At 36.5% G+C, this 20,672-nt stretch overlaps 1 protein-coding gene across 2 annotated transcripts in view; it reads right to left on the reverse strand.

The window, feature by feature from the left end:
- The window catches only part of BCKDHB (branched chain keto acid dehydrogenase E1 subunit beta), a 211,361-nt gene that overhangs the window by 150,294 nt on the left and 40,395 nt on the right, over positions 1-20,672 (reverse strand). For both annotated transcript variants that reach the window (XM_012769130.2, XM_012769131.3), the window contains exons 4-6: positions 4,706-4,839; positions 4,314-4,469; positions 1,644-1,752 (exon numbers count right to left, since the gene is read on the reverse strand). In XM_012769130.2, coding sequence (XP_012624584.2) covers positions 1,644-1,752; positions 4,314-4,469; positions 4,706-4,839 — 399 coding nt within the window. The remainder of the gene's footprint in view (positions 1-1,643; positions 1,753-4,313; positions 4,470-4,705; positions 4,840-20,672) is intronic.

The following is a 20,672-nucleotide window of genomic DNA, read 5'->3' on the forward strand; positions in this document are numbered from 1 at the left end:
ATCTAGAGATTCAATTTAAAATCTGTTTTTACACTTAAGAGCAATAGAAATTCTGATAAATTTCCAATGAAAGTGTAAAATGACATAACCACTTTGAAAAACTCATCAACAGGGGAGTGAATAAATCAAAACAGAAGCTCAGTTGCACAGTCCATGAATATAGTGTAATATATTCACACAATGAATATTTATACGACAAAATGAGACTTATTCAACAATATTGCACATGCCTCAGATTTTCAGGTGTTCTTTTCCCCATAGCCAAGAAGGATTTCCAGTTTAATTCATTGGCAGGCTGGTCCCAGAAACATACTTGCAATATACTAATGATATTCGCAAGACATTAGCTTGATCAAGAAAGAAGAGGGAAGCTACTCTCCTTAATATTTACAACTAGAATACTTAGAATAATAATAAGAAAAATTATTACTTAGTAGTAATAATAACAATGAAAAATGAATATTCATACAATGTAATGACAATGTTCATTACTTAGTAGTAATGTTCTAATATTATATGTAGTTGTACAATATTATTGTAACATAAATGAACAATGAATATTCATACAATGTAATGACAATGTTCATTACTTGGTAGTAATGTTCTAATATTGTATATAGTTATACAATGTTATTGTAATAGAAATTAACAATGAATATTCATACAATAGACTCCTTCTCAGCAATGAAAAAGGAATAAACTACTGATACAAGCAACAACATATATGAATCTCAAAAACATTAGGTTGAGCAAAAGAAGGTAACCACAAAAGAATACACACGATTCCATTTATATGAAGCTCAAACACATGTACGAATAATCTGATAGCAATCAGAAAGTGACTGAGTGTGTGGTAGGGAGAATGGATGGCGGTGAAAAGGCGGGAAGGAGCTCCCGGGATTGATTAAAATGTTCTATATCTTGTTTTACACAGTGCTTACACGGATGTACAGGGTTGTCAAAAACCCATCAAATTGGATACTTAATACCTATGCATTTTACTGTATGTAAATTACATCACAATAAAAAAAATATGTGTTTTTAAATTTAACTGTATGGAAAAGAATGATTTGCCAAAGGGATGTTTTTTGAATTCAAAATAAAATATACCTTAGACAGAACAAAACATTTATTGTTTAAAATTTCCATTATAGCTGAGAAAAAAGCAGTCACATGTGTGTTTATAGATTTCACGATTCTGAGCTAAGAGGAAGATGACCAAACATCTCAGGTTGCTTTAGACAGACAGCAGAGTGCAGACCTGATAGCACAGCAAAATCGTTAATGGTGACTCCTTCATGATCAAAGGCAACCTGATTTGCATGAAAACCTTTATGACCACTTTAACTATCCGGGAACTTAGATATTATTTAGTAAAATGAGCTTGTTCACTTTTTCATTCAACCCATAGTTACTAAACACAAACTATGTTGCTAAATATAGTGCCTTTGTTCTTGCTACCATCAGATGGACTTTTCCCAAACATAACATTTACACCTGAGGACAACTAAATATAGAAGAAACCAATCAGAATTTTTTTCTAGCAAGAAAATATAAATCAAGCTTAATGGAAGATAAAATTTTTGGAGCTGTAAAAAAGTATATAAAGATATTCACAAATATAAAATAAAGAAAACCTTTACCTGCTGCCCTGTAAAGTATTTTAGGCTCAAAAAATATACAAGGATTTTTATCCTCTATGCATGACAATAGAAGTCCCTTGGCCTGGAAAGGGCTTCTGGGTATAACCACCTGCAAAAACAGATTTTTTTAAAGACAATTTTAGTAAAAGTATATCCCAGTAAACTCTCTTACAAGAAGGATTGATATTTAAATAAGCAATTGTTACTAATTAAAAATAGAACTCTGGCATTTATTTTTAGCCTAATTACCATTTATTATTATTCATATATTACCCACAAAATTTTTTTTGTTAAATATTTAGCAGATGCCTTTTGTTAAATATTTATCTGATAACTAAGATACTGCTCTTCTCTTAAGCAGCTAACTTTGCCCATACAAAAAAGAAAAGGAAACTGCAAAGAACATTCATGAAAGCAAAAAAGTAAAATTGTCAATATCTACCTGATTTACCTATAAAGACGTAATACTATAATGCTAACATTCTTCTACTCTCAGAATACATACAACTCTCTTATCTAGTTTTAACATGCCAAAATCCCTTCTCTCTCATGAAAAAATAAGTCTTTATTTCATAAATGGAAAAATAATCCACTGAATTTTATACTCCAGGCATCATAATGTCCAGTTATAGCAGAGCAAAAAGAAAAGTGTGGATACTCCACACTTCTGCTTGACAGGAAAAGGCTCCAGGACCTTTTGAGAATGAGAGTGATGATGAGGAAGATGATGATAATGACAGCAGGAAGTACATGTGTTAACTTGGCCAAGCACTGTGTGTGGATTAATTGATTTATTATTCATAGCAACTCCACTACGTGGCTATTATTATTTTCCCCAATTTAGAAATAGAGATCGAGGCTTAGAGGGATCAAGTTGCTTGCCTAGGGTCACACTGCTTGCTAGACCAGGGATTCTCATCCAGTTCTGACTAATACCAAGGCCAAAGCTCTTAACTTCTGTACCATGTTGCCTCAAACCAAACTTGTACCTAATTTTTAATGATTGAAGAATCACTATATAAAGACAAGCATTACATAGAAAGAGTGAACATTAAAATAAACACGAATTTATCACAAAGACTCAAACAAGATTCCTTGAGGCAAACTACACTTGCTTTCAAAGTCATTTTATGCCATTTTTATCGAGGGCTTGTTATTTTAAAAATAAAATAGCACAAATGTCACTATTTTCTGTAAATAGACTTCTGAACACATAATAACTATATCGCACAATGTCTTTATCTTTAATGTCGCCACTTTTTAGTTTATCTTCTCTCTTCACATATTTATTTTTAGCCTTTTATATTTTAGGTATATTTTCATTTGGGCTGGAAAAAAAAAGCAAGAGACAGTGGAGGAGGGAAAAAGGTGGTAAAGAGAAGGTAGGGGATTCAGAGTAAAGCTCTGTTCTTAAAAACACTGAGTAATGTTATAAACATTCAATGTGAATCAGTGTTCGGCTCAAGTACAAAAATAACTATTGCCTCAAATGTGGCTTCTGTCCCAAACTACCACTTCTAGCTTATGTTAAAATGTCAGGCAACTTCTACTTAACTAAGAAAACCCTTATGACTTTGATCTGATAGAAAAAAACAAATAAGAAAATTAGAAACATAGACACATGTTCACAACCAATCCATGTGGTCAAAAACAAACATACATGTCTAGATTGACATATCTGTGGATTTCTATAATGATTCCCTTAAGAACTTATTCAGTAAATAGAAAAGATAACATAAAAAATTAAGATATAAAATATTCAAAGTATTTATGTTATTAAAAGACCTAAGCTATTGGGAAAGTAGGATATAAAGGGAAGATGCTTGAAAATTAATCATCTGAGGCCGGGTGTGATGGCTCACACCTGCAATCCTAGCACTCTGGGAGGCCGAGGCGGGTGGATTGCTAGAGGTCATGAGTTCAAAACCAGCCTGAGCAAGAGTGAAACCCCATCTCTACAATAAACAGAAAGAAATTAATTGGCCAACTAATATATATAGAAAAAATTAGCCAGGCATGGTGGTGCATGCCTGTAGTCCCAGCTACTCAGGAGGCTTAGGCAGCAGGATTGCTTGAGCCCAGAAGTTTGAGGTTGCTGTGAGCTAGGCTGACACCATGGCACTCACTCTAGCCTGAGCAACAAAGCGAGACTCTGTCTCAAAAAAAAAAAAAAAAAGTAATTAATCATTTGAGTAAGCATTACCTTATTCTAGACAGAAGAAAAACACATCTAGCTAACAGTTTTCTCTCTGTCTATTTAACAAGAAATGGACTAATAGCAAAAGTCCCATACCTCTGAAGTAAATATGGATTAAACAGTAGACTTATTAAAATCACCCCAGAATCAGATAAGAAAGATTGATTATACAGAAACATAAACCTTTGAAAGACTGAGAAGAGAAACCAACTATGTTCTCAGTCTTACTCTCTGAAGTTAATTAATGCCAGCATCAAACCAGTGCTGCTTCAAAAAGAATATTCTATAAAACTGGGCCTTAGTATATTTAAAACAAATGCTAACCTCCCTTTCTTAAATACAGTTAAGTTCACATAAATTCCAGAAGTCCTGTTTGTTTTTTCCTCCAGATAAGCATATTAGTTAATATTAACAGAATCGACCACCACGGAAACACCAAATAGAGATCAAAGAAAGTACATAAATGAGGATACCTTGATTCCTGGGCAATGGGCAAAAAACGCTTCAGGACTCTGAGAATGGTAGAGAGCCCCATGGCCAACACAGCCCCAGGGGGACCGGATAGTGAGGCTCCCACAGTTAAAAAGATCCCCGGAGCGATAGCGATACTTGGCAGCTTCGTTAACAATCTGGGCAGAAGACAGAAAGAAGAGACTTGTCACGATGAGCCCTTTCTTTCCCATCCACTTTCTTAAACCATTCTATTAAATCCTTAACTATATTCTCATAGCAAAGTGATAACTGTAATACACCAGCTCAAAACATTCCTAAAATTGGGGGATTGAGGGTGGAGACAATACTTCAACACTTCATGAACCAAACAACCCTAGAAATGCTCATTTATAGTAAAACATGATGCACTCACCTGATCAAAAGCAGGGAAAATATAATCTGCAAACTGAATTTCTGCGATGGCAGTAGCACCGGCGACTGCAATTCCAATTCCAAATCCAACAATTCCTTGTTCACACAGTGGAGTGTTAAAAACTCTATCTTTTCCTAGAAAATGATAAGAATGTTCATATGGCAAATGAGTGTAATGTAATACACAATACATTTGAAAATTCAGTAAACTAATAATGGTGGGATGGAGAAATATAGTACAGGCGGAGGAAATAGAAAATAAATAGTATGATGGTTGATTTAAATGCAATCAATATTCGTGTTAATGTAAGTAATCTAAACATTCCAATTAAAAGAAAGATTGTCACACTTGGATAAAAGAAACCAATTACTTAAAACAAAACACAAACTATAAAGATAAAGAAAAACTGTAAATAAAAAGAAGGAAAAAAAATGTACCATGGAAAAACTAATCAGAAAAAAGCTGATGCCACTATATTAATAGCAAAGTAGACTTTAAGGGAAAAGATATACCAGAGATAAAGAGGAAAAGTCATACTGTTGAAGGGTTCAAGTCACAAAAAGGATGTAACAATTCTAAATTTAAACTCATCTAACAATGGGCTCCAAATAAATGGGAAAAATTAACACAACTAAAAGGAAAAATGGACAAATTTACAATATAGTGGGAGATTTTTAATATACCAGTCTTAATACCTGACAGAAAACACATATCAAAAAAAGAGGGGGGTAAAAAATATAGAAGATTTAAATATGATTAATAAACATGAGCTAACTGACATAGATAGGACACTGCACCCAAGAGCTAAGAATACAAATCCTTTTCAAGTAAATAGAAAACACTGATATTAGTTGCCCATACACTGGGCTACAAATCCAATCTCAACCAAATATAAAAGATTAAAATCACACAGGGCATATTCTCTGACCATGGTGGAATTAAGCTAGAAATCAGTAACAAAAAGATATTTAGAAAATCCATATGCTAGAAAACTTTTAAAATATATGTCTAAATAACTCATAGCTCAAAGAAACTATAATGAAATTTTAAAATATTTTAAACTGAATAATAATGGAAAACTATACGTTACAACTTAGTGAGGTTCTGAAGGTAATGGGAGAGTTGCTTCTTTTAGACTAGCCTTCCCACACTTAATGATTATAAACTCCGGGCAAAATGTAACAAACAACTACTTAAAGGCATTGAAGGGCCGAAAGTGAGCATAAACTGAGAGGACTTCACTTATAAAAGGAGGGGAGTGAGTGGACAAGCATGAATTTACAAGGCATATCCCTGAGGACTCCCAGTCTATGTGTCAGGACAGCAAGAATTCACACAAACAGACTCAGTCCTATGGGCCCAAGGTGTCAAAGAAGAGTCTGGGCCTGCCAGTTTTGGCTAAAACTTGAGGGGAACGCTATAAAATCTGTGCATAAACTGCTCAAATCTCCACTGACACCTACACCTGCAGGTGCCTGGCGTAGGCACCTGTACTCCAAAAGCCTGGCAGCAAATAACCTCTGCACACTGTAAGAGCAGAGCAGAGATTCCAGCTGTGAGAGGAGACAGAATTTGGAGTTTGAGCCTCTTCAAATTAGAGAAGCTTAATAAACACCTAAGGTATTCCATTCAAACCACAAGGTACAACTTTATTAGTGTACAACTCACTTGAAATTTCACCACCTCTCAGCTAATACCAGCATTTCTTCAAAAATTCTAACTTCTGGGATTTGGGTAGACACAAACAATGGCCACAGTCTGGCCATGTAACCAAACGTTTGGGGACAGAACTGGCATTCATATTTCATTTCCATAATCCAAGGGTACGAGTTCTTCTTTGTACACAGATTTAACTTTAGCTCAATTATTCCCTCTGAAAATGCACCAAAATGGGGCAGGTGTTGGGAAATGTCGACTAGCCACATCCTGTAGTTTGAGACTCTAAAAGCAGCTGCAAAAACTTGAAGTGTGATTCATATTCATCACGATCTGTGCCTATCTTCTGAAATTGTGACCTCTATTCCTCATCAATTCCCTATTTGACTACAAGTAGCTTGACAATTTTTGAAAATCTGTGATTCCATTGAGCTGACAACAATTCAGTGGTAGAAAATGAACATAAATGCCAGCTGCCTCCTGTGGAATCACGTCCCAGCAATACCTGAAGGTCTTCACCAAAGGAGTGGCATTATTTATTCCTTGCTCCTTCAAGTTTATGGGATTCAGATACTTTTCACCTCGGTACGAAAATACAGCCTTTTTGCCACTAGAAGGCAGAAAAGATGAGTTCACAGAACTCTTTTAATCCAAAACATGTTTGGTTTGATGAAATAGATTAACAAGTCTCTCTAATGAGTTTCTATGATCTAGCAGAAAGTGCCTCACCATGAACTAAATATTAAAAACTGTTTCTATTTTCTCCCCAGATACTGATTGAGGGTAAGAACACAAATAAAATGCATAATATTTTTGACTTCCTTCTCTCTCACAATTCATGTAATAAAAAATTAAAAAATAAGAAATAAAGAAATATTGATGACTTCTTCTACCTTATAATGCAATTCATGTGATGGTACCCTGATAGATGAATCAATACATGCAGTGATTGTATTATGAGAAAAGACAGACCTCGGTTTGAGTGTTACCTCCACCAATTACTAAACTCCCTAAGTCTCCATTTCTTATCTATAACAGAAGATGCAGGATACTGAAAAGACTACAATAAGTCATATGATAAATGCTTATAAAGTACTTAATATTGTACAGACACTTTTCTAAGTGCTAGAAATAGCAGCAAACAAAATTTTAAAAATTCGTCTCCTTATAAAGCTTACATTCTAGTCAGGGGAAACAGAAAATAAAATAAGGGAGCAAAATATACAGTGTGTTAGATGATAAAGCAAGGAGTGGTTGATGGGGGAGGAGAACTACTGTGATTTTAAATAGGGAGATGAAGAAGGTGCCACTGAGAGATGGCATTTAAGAAAAAGTTGAAAGAAATGAAGAAGTGTGCCATGCACATATGCAAGGGAATAAATGTTCTGGGCAGAGGGACCAGCAAATGCAAAGACCATGGGGAAAGAGCATGTTTAGCACATCTGAGGAAAGGCAAGGAGTTGAAGAGAGCCTGGAACAGAGTAAGAGAAGTAGTGGTAGGAGATAAAGTCAAAAGATTTCAGAGGGTGGCATAGGGAGGTGACAGAAATCAGGCAAGGCCTGGAAGGACATTGTAAACACTCTTTTACTGTAAGAATGAGTCAGAAACCAGGTGCGTGACAGTAATAGGAATTCATCAAGAAAAGTCATGCCATTGTCTGAGCTGCATTTCAACAGGATCCCTCTGGCTGTATTTTGTGAGTAGCCTGTCAACAGCAAGGGTAGACACAGCAAGACTGATTACAGTATACTGCAATAATCCCGGTGACAGGTAATGATGCATAATACCAGGGAAGGTAGAGAAAAGGCATGAGACTCCACACAATTCTAAAGATAGAACTAAATGGGTTTGCTGATGAAATGGATGGGGAGTGAGTCAGAGAAATAGTATGGATGATTCAAAGGCTTTGGGCATGAGTAACCTAAAGAACAGAGTCGTGAGTAACTGAGAAAGTGAACTATGAAGAAGCATGGGGTAAGATTAAACTTGGTAAGTTTAAATGGGTACATAGAGAGAAAAGAAGAGATCTAGGGGTGTATTCTGGATACTCCAAGGTTAACAAAACAGCAGGTGAAAAATAATCAGCAAGGTTGAGAAGAAAAAAGAAGGAGTTTGGAAGAAAACTAGAAGAAAGTACTGTCCGAGAAGAAAGTTTTTCCAAGAAGAAAGTGGTTAACTTGTGTCCGACGCTGCTATCAGAAAGTCAGATGATGGCTGAGAATTTTATCATTGGTGACCTTGACATGACAGTTGCTGCAAAGTAGGAAAGAGGGAATAAACCAAAAGCTTAATTACAGTGACTTCAAGTGAGAATGGGAACAGAGAAATTGAAGACAATGGGTAGTGACAAGTACGTGGAGAAATTTTGCTGTAAAGGAGAGAAGGGAAAGGGAGCAGTGAGTGGCTGACTGTAGGGAATGTGGGGTCAAGCAGATGTTCTTAAGACAGAAAAAATAACACATATTTGCCGGCTGATGGGATTTGATCATCAAAGAAGAGGACATTATTTTGAGAAAAATAATGAAATGGAAAGAAGGAATAATAACTGGAACCGTGTCTTTGAAAAGGTGACAAGGAAGAAGGGGTCTAGTGTGGAGGGGTTGATAGGAAGCCTTGCATTACTCGTTCAGAGTACAGGACGAAAGGGAGTATACAGGTACTGATGCTGGTATGTAAATATATGTGGCAGTGAGAGCTTGTCCAAGTCCTCTATTAGTGGCATCTACCTTTTCAGTAAAATACAAAACTAGATTATTAGCTAAAAGTAAGGATAGGGGAAGCAGTTTTGAGGGGGGAAAAAAAGATAGTATGAAATAATCATCCAGGAAAATGGAAGACTGAATGGACCAGGAACATGCAGCATGATGGCAGGCAACATGAGAACCCCTGAGGTTACTACCTTGAACTTAAACTAAGACCAGTTGGCATGATTGGCATGTTTTGTTCCTGTGACATTCAGCTCAGGGATTTAGGATTCAGACAGAGAGATGGGTTTAACTACAACTGGACTGTGCCAAGCAAATATTGATGTGGAACTTAAGCTGGGTATAAAAGGAAGAATGGCCATGAGAGATTGAGAGACAGAAACAAGATGGTGAAATCCACAGATTTTTAAGAACAAAGCAAGTAAAAAGATTGCTGGAATGGAGATAACCAGAAGCAGTGAGCTGGAGAGTGACCATGGTGGAGGTCAGAGTTAGGGATGCTTCAAACTGAGATTGTGGAGAGACTGAAGTCACTGATCATCTCCAAAGTATGACTCTAAGAATGAGAGGCTGACACAGCATAAAGGACAAGACACCAGAGAAGAGAAGAATAAGAAACTGAGAAGCCAGAATATTGGGAAGACCATCCATGTAGACCACCAACAGAAGTGACAAGAGAGCCAGGATAGGAACAAAAAGGACTGGCCCAGGGTCCACAAATGACAAGGAAGGATGGTGTTAGTGATTAGCACTCATCTGGCACATTAAAAGTGTTGAATAAATGTCTATTTTGAAAGGATAAATTAGATAATGGGAGCTAGTATCTTTTGATTTAGAAATCAAGTTTATAAGTCTTTTTCTACTTTCTGAGATGACTAAAACTCAGCTTTTGTCTACTTAGAACCAAATTTCTCAAATTCATTACAATTAAGTAGTATGTATGTGATAATATGATAATATCACACAAACCACATGCTTTAGCTTAGTTAGTACATAAACTGGATATCCCTGAAATACATGATAGTTTAAAACAGTCCTCCAGGGCCGGGCGCGGTGGCTCACGCCTGTAATCCTAGCTCTCTGGGAGGCCGAGGCGGGCGGATTGCTCGAGGTTGGGAGTTCAAAACCAGCCTGAGCAAGAGCGAGACCCCGTCTCTACTATAAATAGAAAGAAACTAATTGGCCAACTAATATATATAGAAAAAATTAGCCGGGCATGGTGGTGCATGCCTGTAGTCCCAGCTACTTGGGAGGCTGAGACAGGAGGATTGCTTGAGCCCAGGAGTCTGAGGTTGCTGTGAGCTAGGCTGACGCCACGGCACTCACTCTAGCCTAGGCAACAAAGTGAGACTCTGTCTCAAAAAAAAAAAAAATAAAAATAAAACAGTCCTCCAAATGATAACTAAAATACAGGATTAGTTGAAATTCATACCATTAAAAGGCAGCCAAAGTCTATAATGACACAATAAGTTTCTGAAGCTCAAAGAAAGTGGCAAAGAGCACTATATCAAAGTGCTATTAATACAAATAAAACTCAACAAATGTTGCTTAGGTGGCTAGTGGCTTTGACCTCATGTGAAGGAAAAAACTATGCCTACTCTGAAAGAGTTCTTCAATGCCAAACAGCTTTGACTGGGTCAGAAAAAAAGTAAAAACTATCCAAATTACTTCTTTCTAAATCCTAAATAACTGAATAAAATTGAATTAACATTTTAGACAAATGTATTGGTATAAACAGTATAGATAACTAGAATAAAAGAAAAAAATTGATACAACATGACATTTTCTTATATTTTGCTACTCCTGCTTAAATTTTAGGCTATATCTTTGTATAACTTCATGATTGCCCAAGACAATGAAAATATATGTAGAATGCCAGATGGTTTGTCTTTTCAATTTCTCATTTGTTGAAGATCAAACATAAAATCACACCACCACTTTCTAACAGTGTTCTTCTTTTGTAAAGGGGGCATGATTAAGAAGCTATACATCACTGGCACTGCATCGTTAAAGATACTGTCCACTACATACTGCCGAACTTCAAAATAAAACCAGCAACTAACTTCAAAGAATTAAAGGTGGGCAAAACTGAATCCACCAGTGTACCCTGTTCCCTATCCAACACTTAGCCACATTTGTAGACCAGAAACAGCAAAAAGAGGGCAAAGAAACAACAATTAGGGAAAAGAAGAAGCTATAGGATGGTTTAAGGTAATAGCCAATTACCTCCTGGTAGGTCAAGAAAAATCTCAAACTCTTCTGTCTCTAGACATTTTTCAGAATCCATTACTAGTTTTGGGGTTTTACTTGTGAACAAATTGGCCCCGCAAGTTATTCTATCTACCTGGGGTAGAATTAATTTTTTCTTTTTCCCATAAAAATTACTGAAAAAGCAAGTTTACAACTGCCCCTAAGTAATTTGTATTTCCTCAGGACTCAGTTTTGAATAGGTTGGAATATCCTTCCAGAAACTGGTTAACTGCATGAGGCAAACAGCTAGCATCTCAGATTGCCTGAGCAGAAAAATAAATAAGGACATAAATATTTGTGACTAAGCTACAAAATAAACAAGGAAAGTAAAAGTCATTACAGATACAATTTTAACAGTGAAAAGAATAAACAATACATCCCAATAATTTTAGTCATAGACTTTATGGGATATGTTATGATTTCAAAACATTTTTAAGTTAGCTGATAAAAAATCTGATGAAGATGAAAAGCATTTGTTTTATCTCTCTTTTTTTTCCTCTCATCTGCTTAAATCAGAAGAAAAACATTTGTTATAGGGATGACTAACACCAAAATACAAAGCTAATCCAGAAGATCATTTCTGCCTCTTAAAACAAAAAGTCAGAAATAGAATATTCCATTCATTAGATAAATAGTCCAGGAAAAACTCTTAAAGAATATGCAAACAACAACAACAAAAAATTACTAGGTGAGGAAACCACACAATTTATCCACCAAACTGGGATACCTCTGAAAGTATTAGGAGTTACTAAAACTAATCAACAGATATTAATTGATTCTCAACAGAATTAATCTGGGTAGTTCTAGACAAATGGGGCTGTAAACTAAGACTTACGGTCACCCTATTATTAGAGTTAAGTAATATTAACATCTAAGTGGAAAATAATAAGGGAAAAATAAAATGCTCCTTTTACCCATACCTAATCTACCACTTATTAGCATCCAAAATTAGTCTACTTATAATCTATAGCTAGAAAATGAAAAAAGGTTGAATAAGCAATCCTGCCATTCGTCACATTTCACTGCTTAGGATGAACACTGATGCACACAGCCAAGCTCAGCCACATGCAGCTTTTTGTCCCGGTTGTTAAGAATATTGTTGGCCGACACACATACCAGCTGCCAGCCCCTTTAGGGGCTGTTCCAGCTGCAGCGAACCTCCTAACCTCTAGGCCATGCTTGGCAGCCCCCAACAATTGATTCATCACTGTAAGAGTACAAAGGCCTGGCTGTGGCTCACGCCTGTAATCCTAGCTCTTGGGAGGCCGAGGCGGGCGGATTGCTCAAGGTCAGGAGTTCAAAACCAGCCTGAGCGAGACCCCATCTCTACTATAAAAATAGAAAGAAATTAATTGGCCAACTGATATATATATAAAAAATTAGCCGGGCATGGTGGCGCATGCCTGTAGTCCCAGCTACTCGGGAGGCTGAGGCAGAAGGATCACTCGAGCCCAGGAGTTTGAGGTTGCTGTGAGCTAGGCTGACGCCATGGCACTCACTCTAGCCTGGGCAACAAAGCGAGACTCTGTCTCAAAAAAAAAAAAAAAAAAAAAAGAGTACAAAGGCCTGGTCATCTCAGCCCAACTAGAGACAATTCAGAAGGGTCATTGTGACTGCAGGGTTCCTACAAGGTTGGCCAAGGCTATATGACTGGTCCTGTTCATTGGTCCTTCAGGACATATCCCTGTGTCCAACTCTGCTTCCACTTGAGAGAAACACTATTTTTATGATTCCAGAATGTGCCAGGTTCCAGATTTAAGAAGTTTATCTATATTTATAGTTATCTTACAACAACAACATTTTTCAAATGGTTACCTCTAGGAAACATTGGTTAGAAAGGGCTATCTGTGAACCTTGTCCTATAGGTTCTACCTCTATTATTCCTCTATTATTCCTATCACTCCTAGGCAAGAAATCTGATAATGGGTAAGAGAGAAATCATAATCATGATAATGGGTAAGAGAGAAAAATTAAAGAAGATAAAAATCAACCAGCAGCCAGGCGTGGTGGCTCACGCCTGTAATCCTAGCACTTTGGAGACCGAGGTGGGTGGATTGCTCAAGGTCAGGAGTTTAAAACCAGTCTGAGCAAGAGTAAGACCCCGTCTCTGCTATAAATACAAAGAAATGAATTGGCCAACTAAACACACACACACACACACATATATATATATATATTTTTTAGCTGGGCATGGTGGTACATGCCTGTAGTCCCAGCTACTCAGGAGGTTGAGGCAGGAGGATCACTTGAGCCCAGGAGTTTGAGGTTGCTGTGAGCTAAGCTAATGCCACGGCACTCTAGCCCGGGCAAGGAAAGTGAGACTGTGTCTCAAAAAAAAAAAAAAAAAAAAAAAAAAAATCAACCAGCAACAAATGTATATGCTTAGTAAATGTTTATTAAACATAAAAGTGCCTCTTTTTAATGAGTCTATAATTATGGATACAGATGCAACAATGCCCACATCCAGCAAAGCCTGAATCAGTTCCAAAGACTCAATGACTAGATTAAAATTTATAAATTTCTCAACCAAGAACACAGACTGTCTCATTCATCTTTGGACATCCAATAGTACCTAGCACAATGTCCTGAATCTAGCAGTCGTTCAATACAGTTACTTGAATGAACAGGCTTAAAAGATTCATCATTTTGGACTAAAAAGATATTTATGTCTATAATAATTATGATGTGGTAATGTCCCACCAAGTACTAAGATATGTAGACATGACAGCAGGGCAGATAGTAGTTGAAATAGATATGTACTAAGTAATATACACATGATATTTTTCATATAAATAATAGGAAATGTGGCAACAAAGAGAGACTGTAGACTCACCCAAGCATAAAGATGAGAACTGTATCCAATCATCTCTAGTACTTAGAATAGTCCCTTGCACATAGAATTTTAAAAATATTTGTTGTAAGGATGAATGAATAAAATTGACCAAAATAATAATATTAAAATAGAAATAATACTCAATATCAGGTTAACTAAAAATCATGCCAAACCATAGTATTTTAAAACTCCAATTATTCACAAATGTTATCAATGGATCACTTACTTCATGGCTATATTTCAGGTAGCCATATCTTAGAGATATTAATTTTTTTAAATGACAGAAAAGAATCACTTAATTTTAATCAACTCATAGACAATAAAATGGGGAAAATCTGACAATGGTTAGCCATCATAATAATGACAGAATAATGTTCAAGATCATAGACCAAGATTTCTCAAACTAAGTACCAGATGGACAACTCTTAAAGGAAAAGTATTTCTTACTCTCCTAATATCAACTTAAACCAGTTTTAATATGTTATTTTAATACATATAAAATTAAATAGCATTTATTACCCTGATAAAAAGACAAAAAGGCAAAACAAATTTATAAATTAAATACAAAATAACTACAAAATTAAATTCAAATTAATAAAAAATATAATGTAACAATAGTTTTCTGCTGAAATGACAACACCAATGAAGCTTATAGTCCAATTCCACATTCAATCTTCCTGGTTTTTTGTCTTTAATCATTCTAATGAAAAGAATGCCTTTTCACTTAAATGCACTATACAAAACAATATTTATAATTTCATGGCTTCCTTAACCAGTTGAGGACAATCAGATCTTATACCAAATAAAACCACCACCAAGAATTTCTTGAATGCTAATTTTAAGGAAGTCATTTAAAGATAAGGTTGGTATCACAACCATATTGAAATCTGCATTAAATGTGTGACTATTCAATTATCAGTTGAATAGAAACTTCTTTAGTGTGTACTTACTGATATATTTACTGCTAATGAACTGCTGCCAAGTCGCTATATTAAAAAATGGAATCGGTAAAATTCATCTGTCTGCAACTTGAATGTTATCTCTATAATGCAGGTTCTTTTGAGTTTTGTATGCAGGGATGCTCCTAGCACTGTTTGTTATTTGGATCTCAGTGAAACCCTCATAGACTTCAGACAACATGAAGTAGTTGGCCTTCACATAGCATGACTACAACAATAAACATTAACACCAATTTTACCATGCAGTAATATCTGCTTACATGGCAGATGATCCAGATGACTCAATATATGCTGAAATTAATTTTTAAGATTATCATGGATATTAAAATTTCAAATTTTAAACATCATAGAAAATATGAAAATTCCCAGAATATATTCACAGACACATAGAGTTAGTTAACACCAGAAACAGTATCATAGGGAAAGTTAATACCAAATAAAAGAAAATAATAGATTCTACTGTTCAATTTTAGAACCAAAAATTCTACTTAAGAATAAGTTGGGAAAAAAGCATTTTTAAAATTAAATTTTACATGGAGGGTACAACAATTATTTGAAAGCACTATTTTAGTAAACACCCCTTCAACAAAAAACCAGCTAAGCTCCAAAGACCAAGCATTCAAAAAAAGAAAAGTTTAAAGAAAACAACATAACATGGTTATCAGGTAAATTAATCTTTCATTTACATGAATTCCTAAATTAAAGAGACTACAGGGGCATTCTTATATTGTACTATTGCAGGGGAAAAAAGGAATTCAAGGTTATATCCAGAAAAGATTTCACAAAGGGTAAAAACATGTTCTTTAAATTAATCAAAAGGGAGAAACCAAGTAGAGAATCAATGTGATAACAATAATCTGTAAAAATCATGGTTGGGCATGAAAACGTAGCAAGAGAAAAACTAATTATAGAATCACAAAATCTTAGCATTACTGAAGACCTTCCATCAGGCCCACAGTCTTCAAATAAGGAAACTGGCTTTACTTAAGTGGTTTGCCCGAAGTCAACAGCTAGAAACTGGCAGCATGGCACCCTAACCAATACGTGCTCCCCTTGCCTAGAGAAACTTCTTCCCTAAATTGTCTGTTGCACATTGCAAATTGTCTACTCGACTCATTAATGTTAAAATGTATTCATTTAGAGCTTAATTATCTGGTACCACAACCACAGATAGTTAAAATTGTTTTAAACATTTAATCTGAATGCAATAAGTCTTTGTGGACAACGTCCTAAAATTCCCTCAGATGTTTGCCCAAAAAGCTAAAGCAAATAAAACAGCTACTTTAAACCTTCAGAGTGCATGACCTAATTAACAACAATGAAATAAAATAAAAAGCATCTTTACAAGAAAACAGTGATAAAAGTGGTCAAGAAAACTCTTAAGAATAGATTTTTAAAAACCTTTGATTCAACAGTAAATTGTACAAGACAGAACTGTTACTCTGTAGAAATGTTAACACTCTTACTCTGTGGAAATGTATACATGTTTCTATTTCTAAAATGTGTATAAAATCTCCAAACTTGTGAATCCAATTAAGCTATTACTGGCAGTAAAGTGTCAAGTTTTGTTTTTACATAATCCACTCTTATGAAAAAAATGGGGTGGGGGGGAAGGAAAATAATTAAATAGATACAAGGGAAATTCCAAGGAAAGTCTTCAATTCTGTTCAGATTCAACTGAAATCTCCAACTGACTATATCAATTTTGTAGTTCAACAGATTATCCTAATTCTGATAAAGTTATCCAAAAAAGTTAAATTATATATAACATTTCTTGCTTGCTATGCTCTTGAAGTTAGGCATAAATTATTTAAAAAAAATTTTTAGGCCGGGCGCTGTGGCTCACGCCTGTAATCCTAGCTCTTGGGAGGCCGAGGCAGGCGGATTGCTTAAGGTCAGGAGTTCAAAACCAGCCTGAGCAAGAGCGAGACCCCGTCTCTACTATAAATAGAAAGAAATTAATTGGCCAACTGATATATATATATATAAAAATTAGCCGGGCATGGTGGCGCATGCCTGTAGTCCCAGCTACTCGGGAGGCTGAGGCAGAAGGATCACTCAAGCCCAGGAGTTTGAGGTTGCTGTGAGCTAGGCTGACGCCACGGCACTCACTCTAGCCTGGACAACAAAGCGAGACTCTGTCTCAAAAAAAAAAAAAAAAAAAAAATTTTACTTTTTAATAAGTTATAAAAGAAATGTTAAAGGGCAAAATAAAAATAATTTTGGTACTTAAAATTTAGATTTCTTTTGTTTGTCAAGAAATTCAATTACTATTGGCAATTACCAGATTAGAGACCAGTATTCCTACATGGAACACAGGAATGAAATTCTTTTAAAATGAACAAAGTGCTCAGTTGGACACAAATTAGATAAGATCCTTAATGAATGACTTGCATCCCAAGAGAGGGAGCAAACTGAGACTATAGTAAGAGACTGCAGTTTCTCAAATATACCTTCCTAATCTCATTAGATAGATGTCACAAGGGATAATATACAGCTCTCCCAAAGTGCCTCTTGCTGCCATCAGAGGCTCTGACTCTGACCTGGTAAAAAAAATATATAACTTCATATAATCTGTTTTTACCATATAGAATAAACATTTACACAATATGTACTTGACCATGTACTTACATGCTGAAATTAGTTGCTACAAATGATATAGTGATAAATAAAACACTACTCTGTGCTCAAGCATCTTACAATGTCATATGCAGATAGGTCAAATATAAATAACTATGAGACAAGAAAATGATGTAAAAATAAAATGCTATTAGAGACCAGGGAAATTACTTTAGCCTTGAAGAAATCATATGAAGTTTCATGAAAAGGAAGGCACCAAATTGGGCACTGAAGAATAGGCGGGTCCACATGGAACAGGAGACAGAGTGACCAAAGACAGAGGCAAGAAATAAGGTGCAAATTCAGAGCTGGGAAGTGAAACAAGAAAGCTGAAGTATAAAGGGATCGAAACTGTAGAGGGAGATAAAGACAGGAAGTTTGGCGTACATAAGCAAGTCACTACAGTGGTTAAATGTATGGGCTGTGGAGTCTGAATACCTGGGTTTAAACGTGTCTCCATCACTTCCTAGTTGTGTGATCTTGGATTGTGCTTCAGTTTCCTCACAAAATTAGGATAAAAATAACTAACGTGCCTACCAATCTGAGGATCAAATGAGACAAAGCATGTACAAGTAAGTGTTTTGCAAACCATAAAGCATTATAAGGATATAAAGTGTTATTATTAGGATAGTATCAAGGAAAGCAGAAAGGAGAAAGGATCTGAGAAACACTATGGAATCAACAGGATTTAACAGTCTTTAGTTGAGAGCCAAGTGGGAGCCCAGAACCCCTTGACGATTGGCACTGAGAGGTACTGGAGATTTTGCATCATCTTCAAGGCCCCCAAAACGGCTGGGCACGGTGGCTCATGGCTGTAATCCTAGCTCTCTGGGAGGCCGAGGAGGGCGGATGACTCAAGGTCAGGAGTTCAAAACCAGCCTGAGCAAGAGTAAGACCCCATCTCTACTAAAAATAGAAAGAAATTAATTGGCCAACTAAAAATACATAGAAAAAAAATTGCTGGGCATGGTAGTGCATGCCTATAATCCCAGCTACTCGAGAGGCTAAGGCAGAAGGAACGCTTGAGCCCAGGAGTTTGAGGTTGCTGTGAGCTAGGCTGACACCACAGCACTGTAGCTGGGGCAATAGAGTGAGACTCTGTATCAAAAAATAAAAAAAATAAAAGCCCCCAAACCATGAGCGCTGACCATACCCTGATCATCCTCAACTTCTATTTACCCCAGCAAAGGATGTCTACGGCCCCGAGAGTCACTCAACAACAAGCATTGTCTCTCTATCTGAGGTGAAAGGAAGGGTGAGGAAGGAAGCTCAGCCATGGTGGAAGGCCTGTGACAGGCAACTCTAAACGAGGAACCAAAATCCTGTTGCATTAGCAAGACCATGAATAGGCATTGCAGAGGCTCACATCAGTGATCTTCACCCCAAGATCCCAAGGTTTACCACTCACTGGGCAGAGTGGGACTGTAAACAGGAGGCCTGGCCACTGCTAACCTGCAAGAAAGATAGCCAAAGAGTAAGAAGGAAGGGTTGAAGATTAAAAGCAACTCCTGAGGCCGGGCGCTGTGGCTCACGCCTGTAATCCTAGCTCTTGGGAGGCCGAGGCGGGCGGATTGCTCAAGGTCAGGAGTTCAAAACCAGCCTGAACAAGAGCGAGACCCCATCTCTACTATAAATAGAAAGAAATTAATTGGCCAACTGATATATATATAAAAAATTAGCCGGGCATGGTGGCGCATGCCTGTAGTCCCAGCTACTCGGGAGGCTGAGGCAGGAGGATCGCCTGAGCCCAGGAGTTTGAGGTTGCTGTGAGCTAGGCTGACACCACGGCACTCACTCTAGCCTGGACAACAAAGCGAGACTCTGTCTCAAAAAAAAAAAAGCAACTCCTGAAATAAAGAATAAATGCTGTGGCTGCAGTTGTATATCTGCAGCAACTCAGACACTATGCAAGTCAAGGATTGAACCCAAGGGGGTCTAAAACCTTCCGATGCACTGCTTGGAAATGAGGGACAGCTGATTTTAATAGATTCCAGTTCTACTGAAGCAAGCATCCACTTAGAAGCCCTGCCTCTACACTATTCCCCTCAGGTGTTGCTGAGCTATGTGCTGTGTGCTGTTTGCCATAACATTTGAGTAAGGCCCTATGACAGACACGATGATCACAAAGGCACCGCATAAACCTGGCAGTACAGGACCAACCCAGCATTCCCAGAGCTCCAGACTTCCTCAGGGAACTGTCCAGCACTAGCTTTGATGAGGGCTATGGACTCACGGAAGGCATATTATAACTAGTAATAAATCAACCACTGATATTTGGACACCTTAGGTAAGCTGAAATTTTGTTTCTGAGCATGATTTTGTGATCAATATGATTTTAGCAGATAAAAATTCCTTGTGAAATTATCTTGTGAGTGAAATAACTGTAATCTGAATGTTTGGGTTTTAGGGAATATGTACTATACAATTATTTAAGCTTAAATTAGACTCTCCTTTGAGTGACTATCTAAGCCTAAGTTAGACTCTCCTTTAAGGAATATGTGAAAAGGAAAACAAAAACTCATTTCAGTGAAAACTGATAGTTACTATGTCCCTAAAAAAGAAAGAACCACAGTTTTTGTCACATAAGAAAGAAAACAAACTACTTGGTTCTTCTACCTTTTATTAAAATCAAATTGACACATTTATTGATGTTACTGTATAAATTTCTTAAGTGGAGCTATCTAAAACTTATTAAGAGATTAAGGTTGGAGTTTGGAGTAATAGGCAAGAAAAATGTAATTTTTCAAATAAATGTATGCATAGATGATGCTGAGTAAACAGATTTCAAAAAGAAATGAATACAAAAAATATTTCTGAATAAACCTGTAACAACTTCAATGGTGCTTTGAATATAACCAAAGCTGTTTTTTCCAGAAAGTCAAAAGATGTATTTTCATCATCCTTGTGATAGCAGCTGGAATTTAAGGGCAAGCCATCTAAATTT

Source organism: Microcebus murinus, chromosome 5 (assembly GCF_040939455.1).
Source record: "Microcebus murinus isolate Inina chromosome 5, M.murinus_Inina_mat1.0, whole genome shotgun sequence".
NCBI classification, from domain to species: domain Eukaryota; kingdom Metazoa; phylum Chordata; class Mammalia; order Primates; family Cheirogaleidae; genus Microcebus; species Microcebus murinus.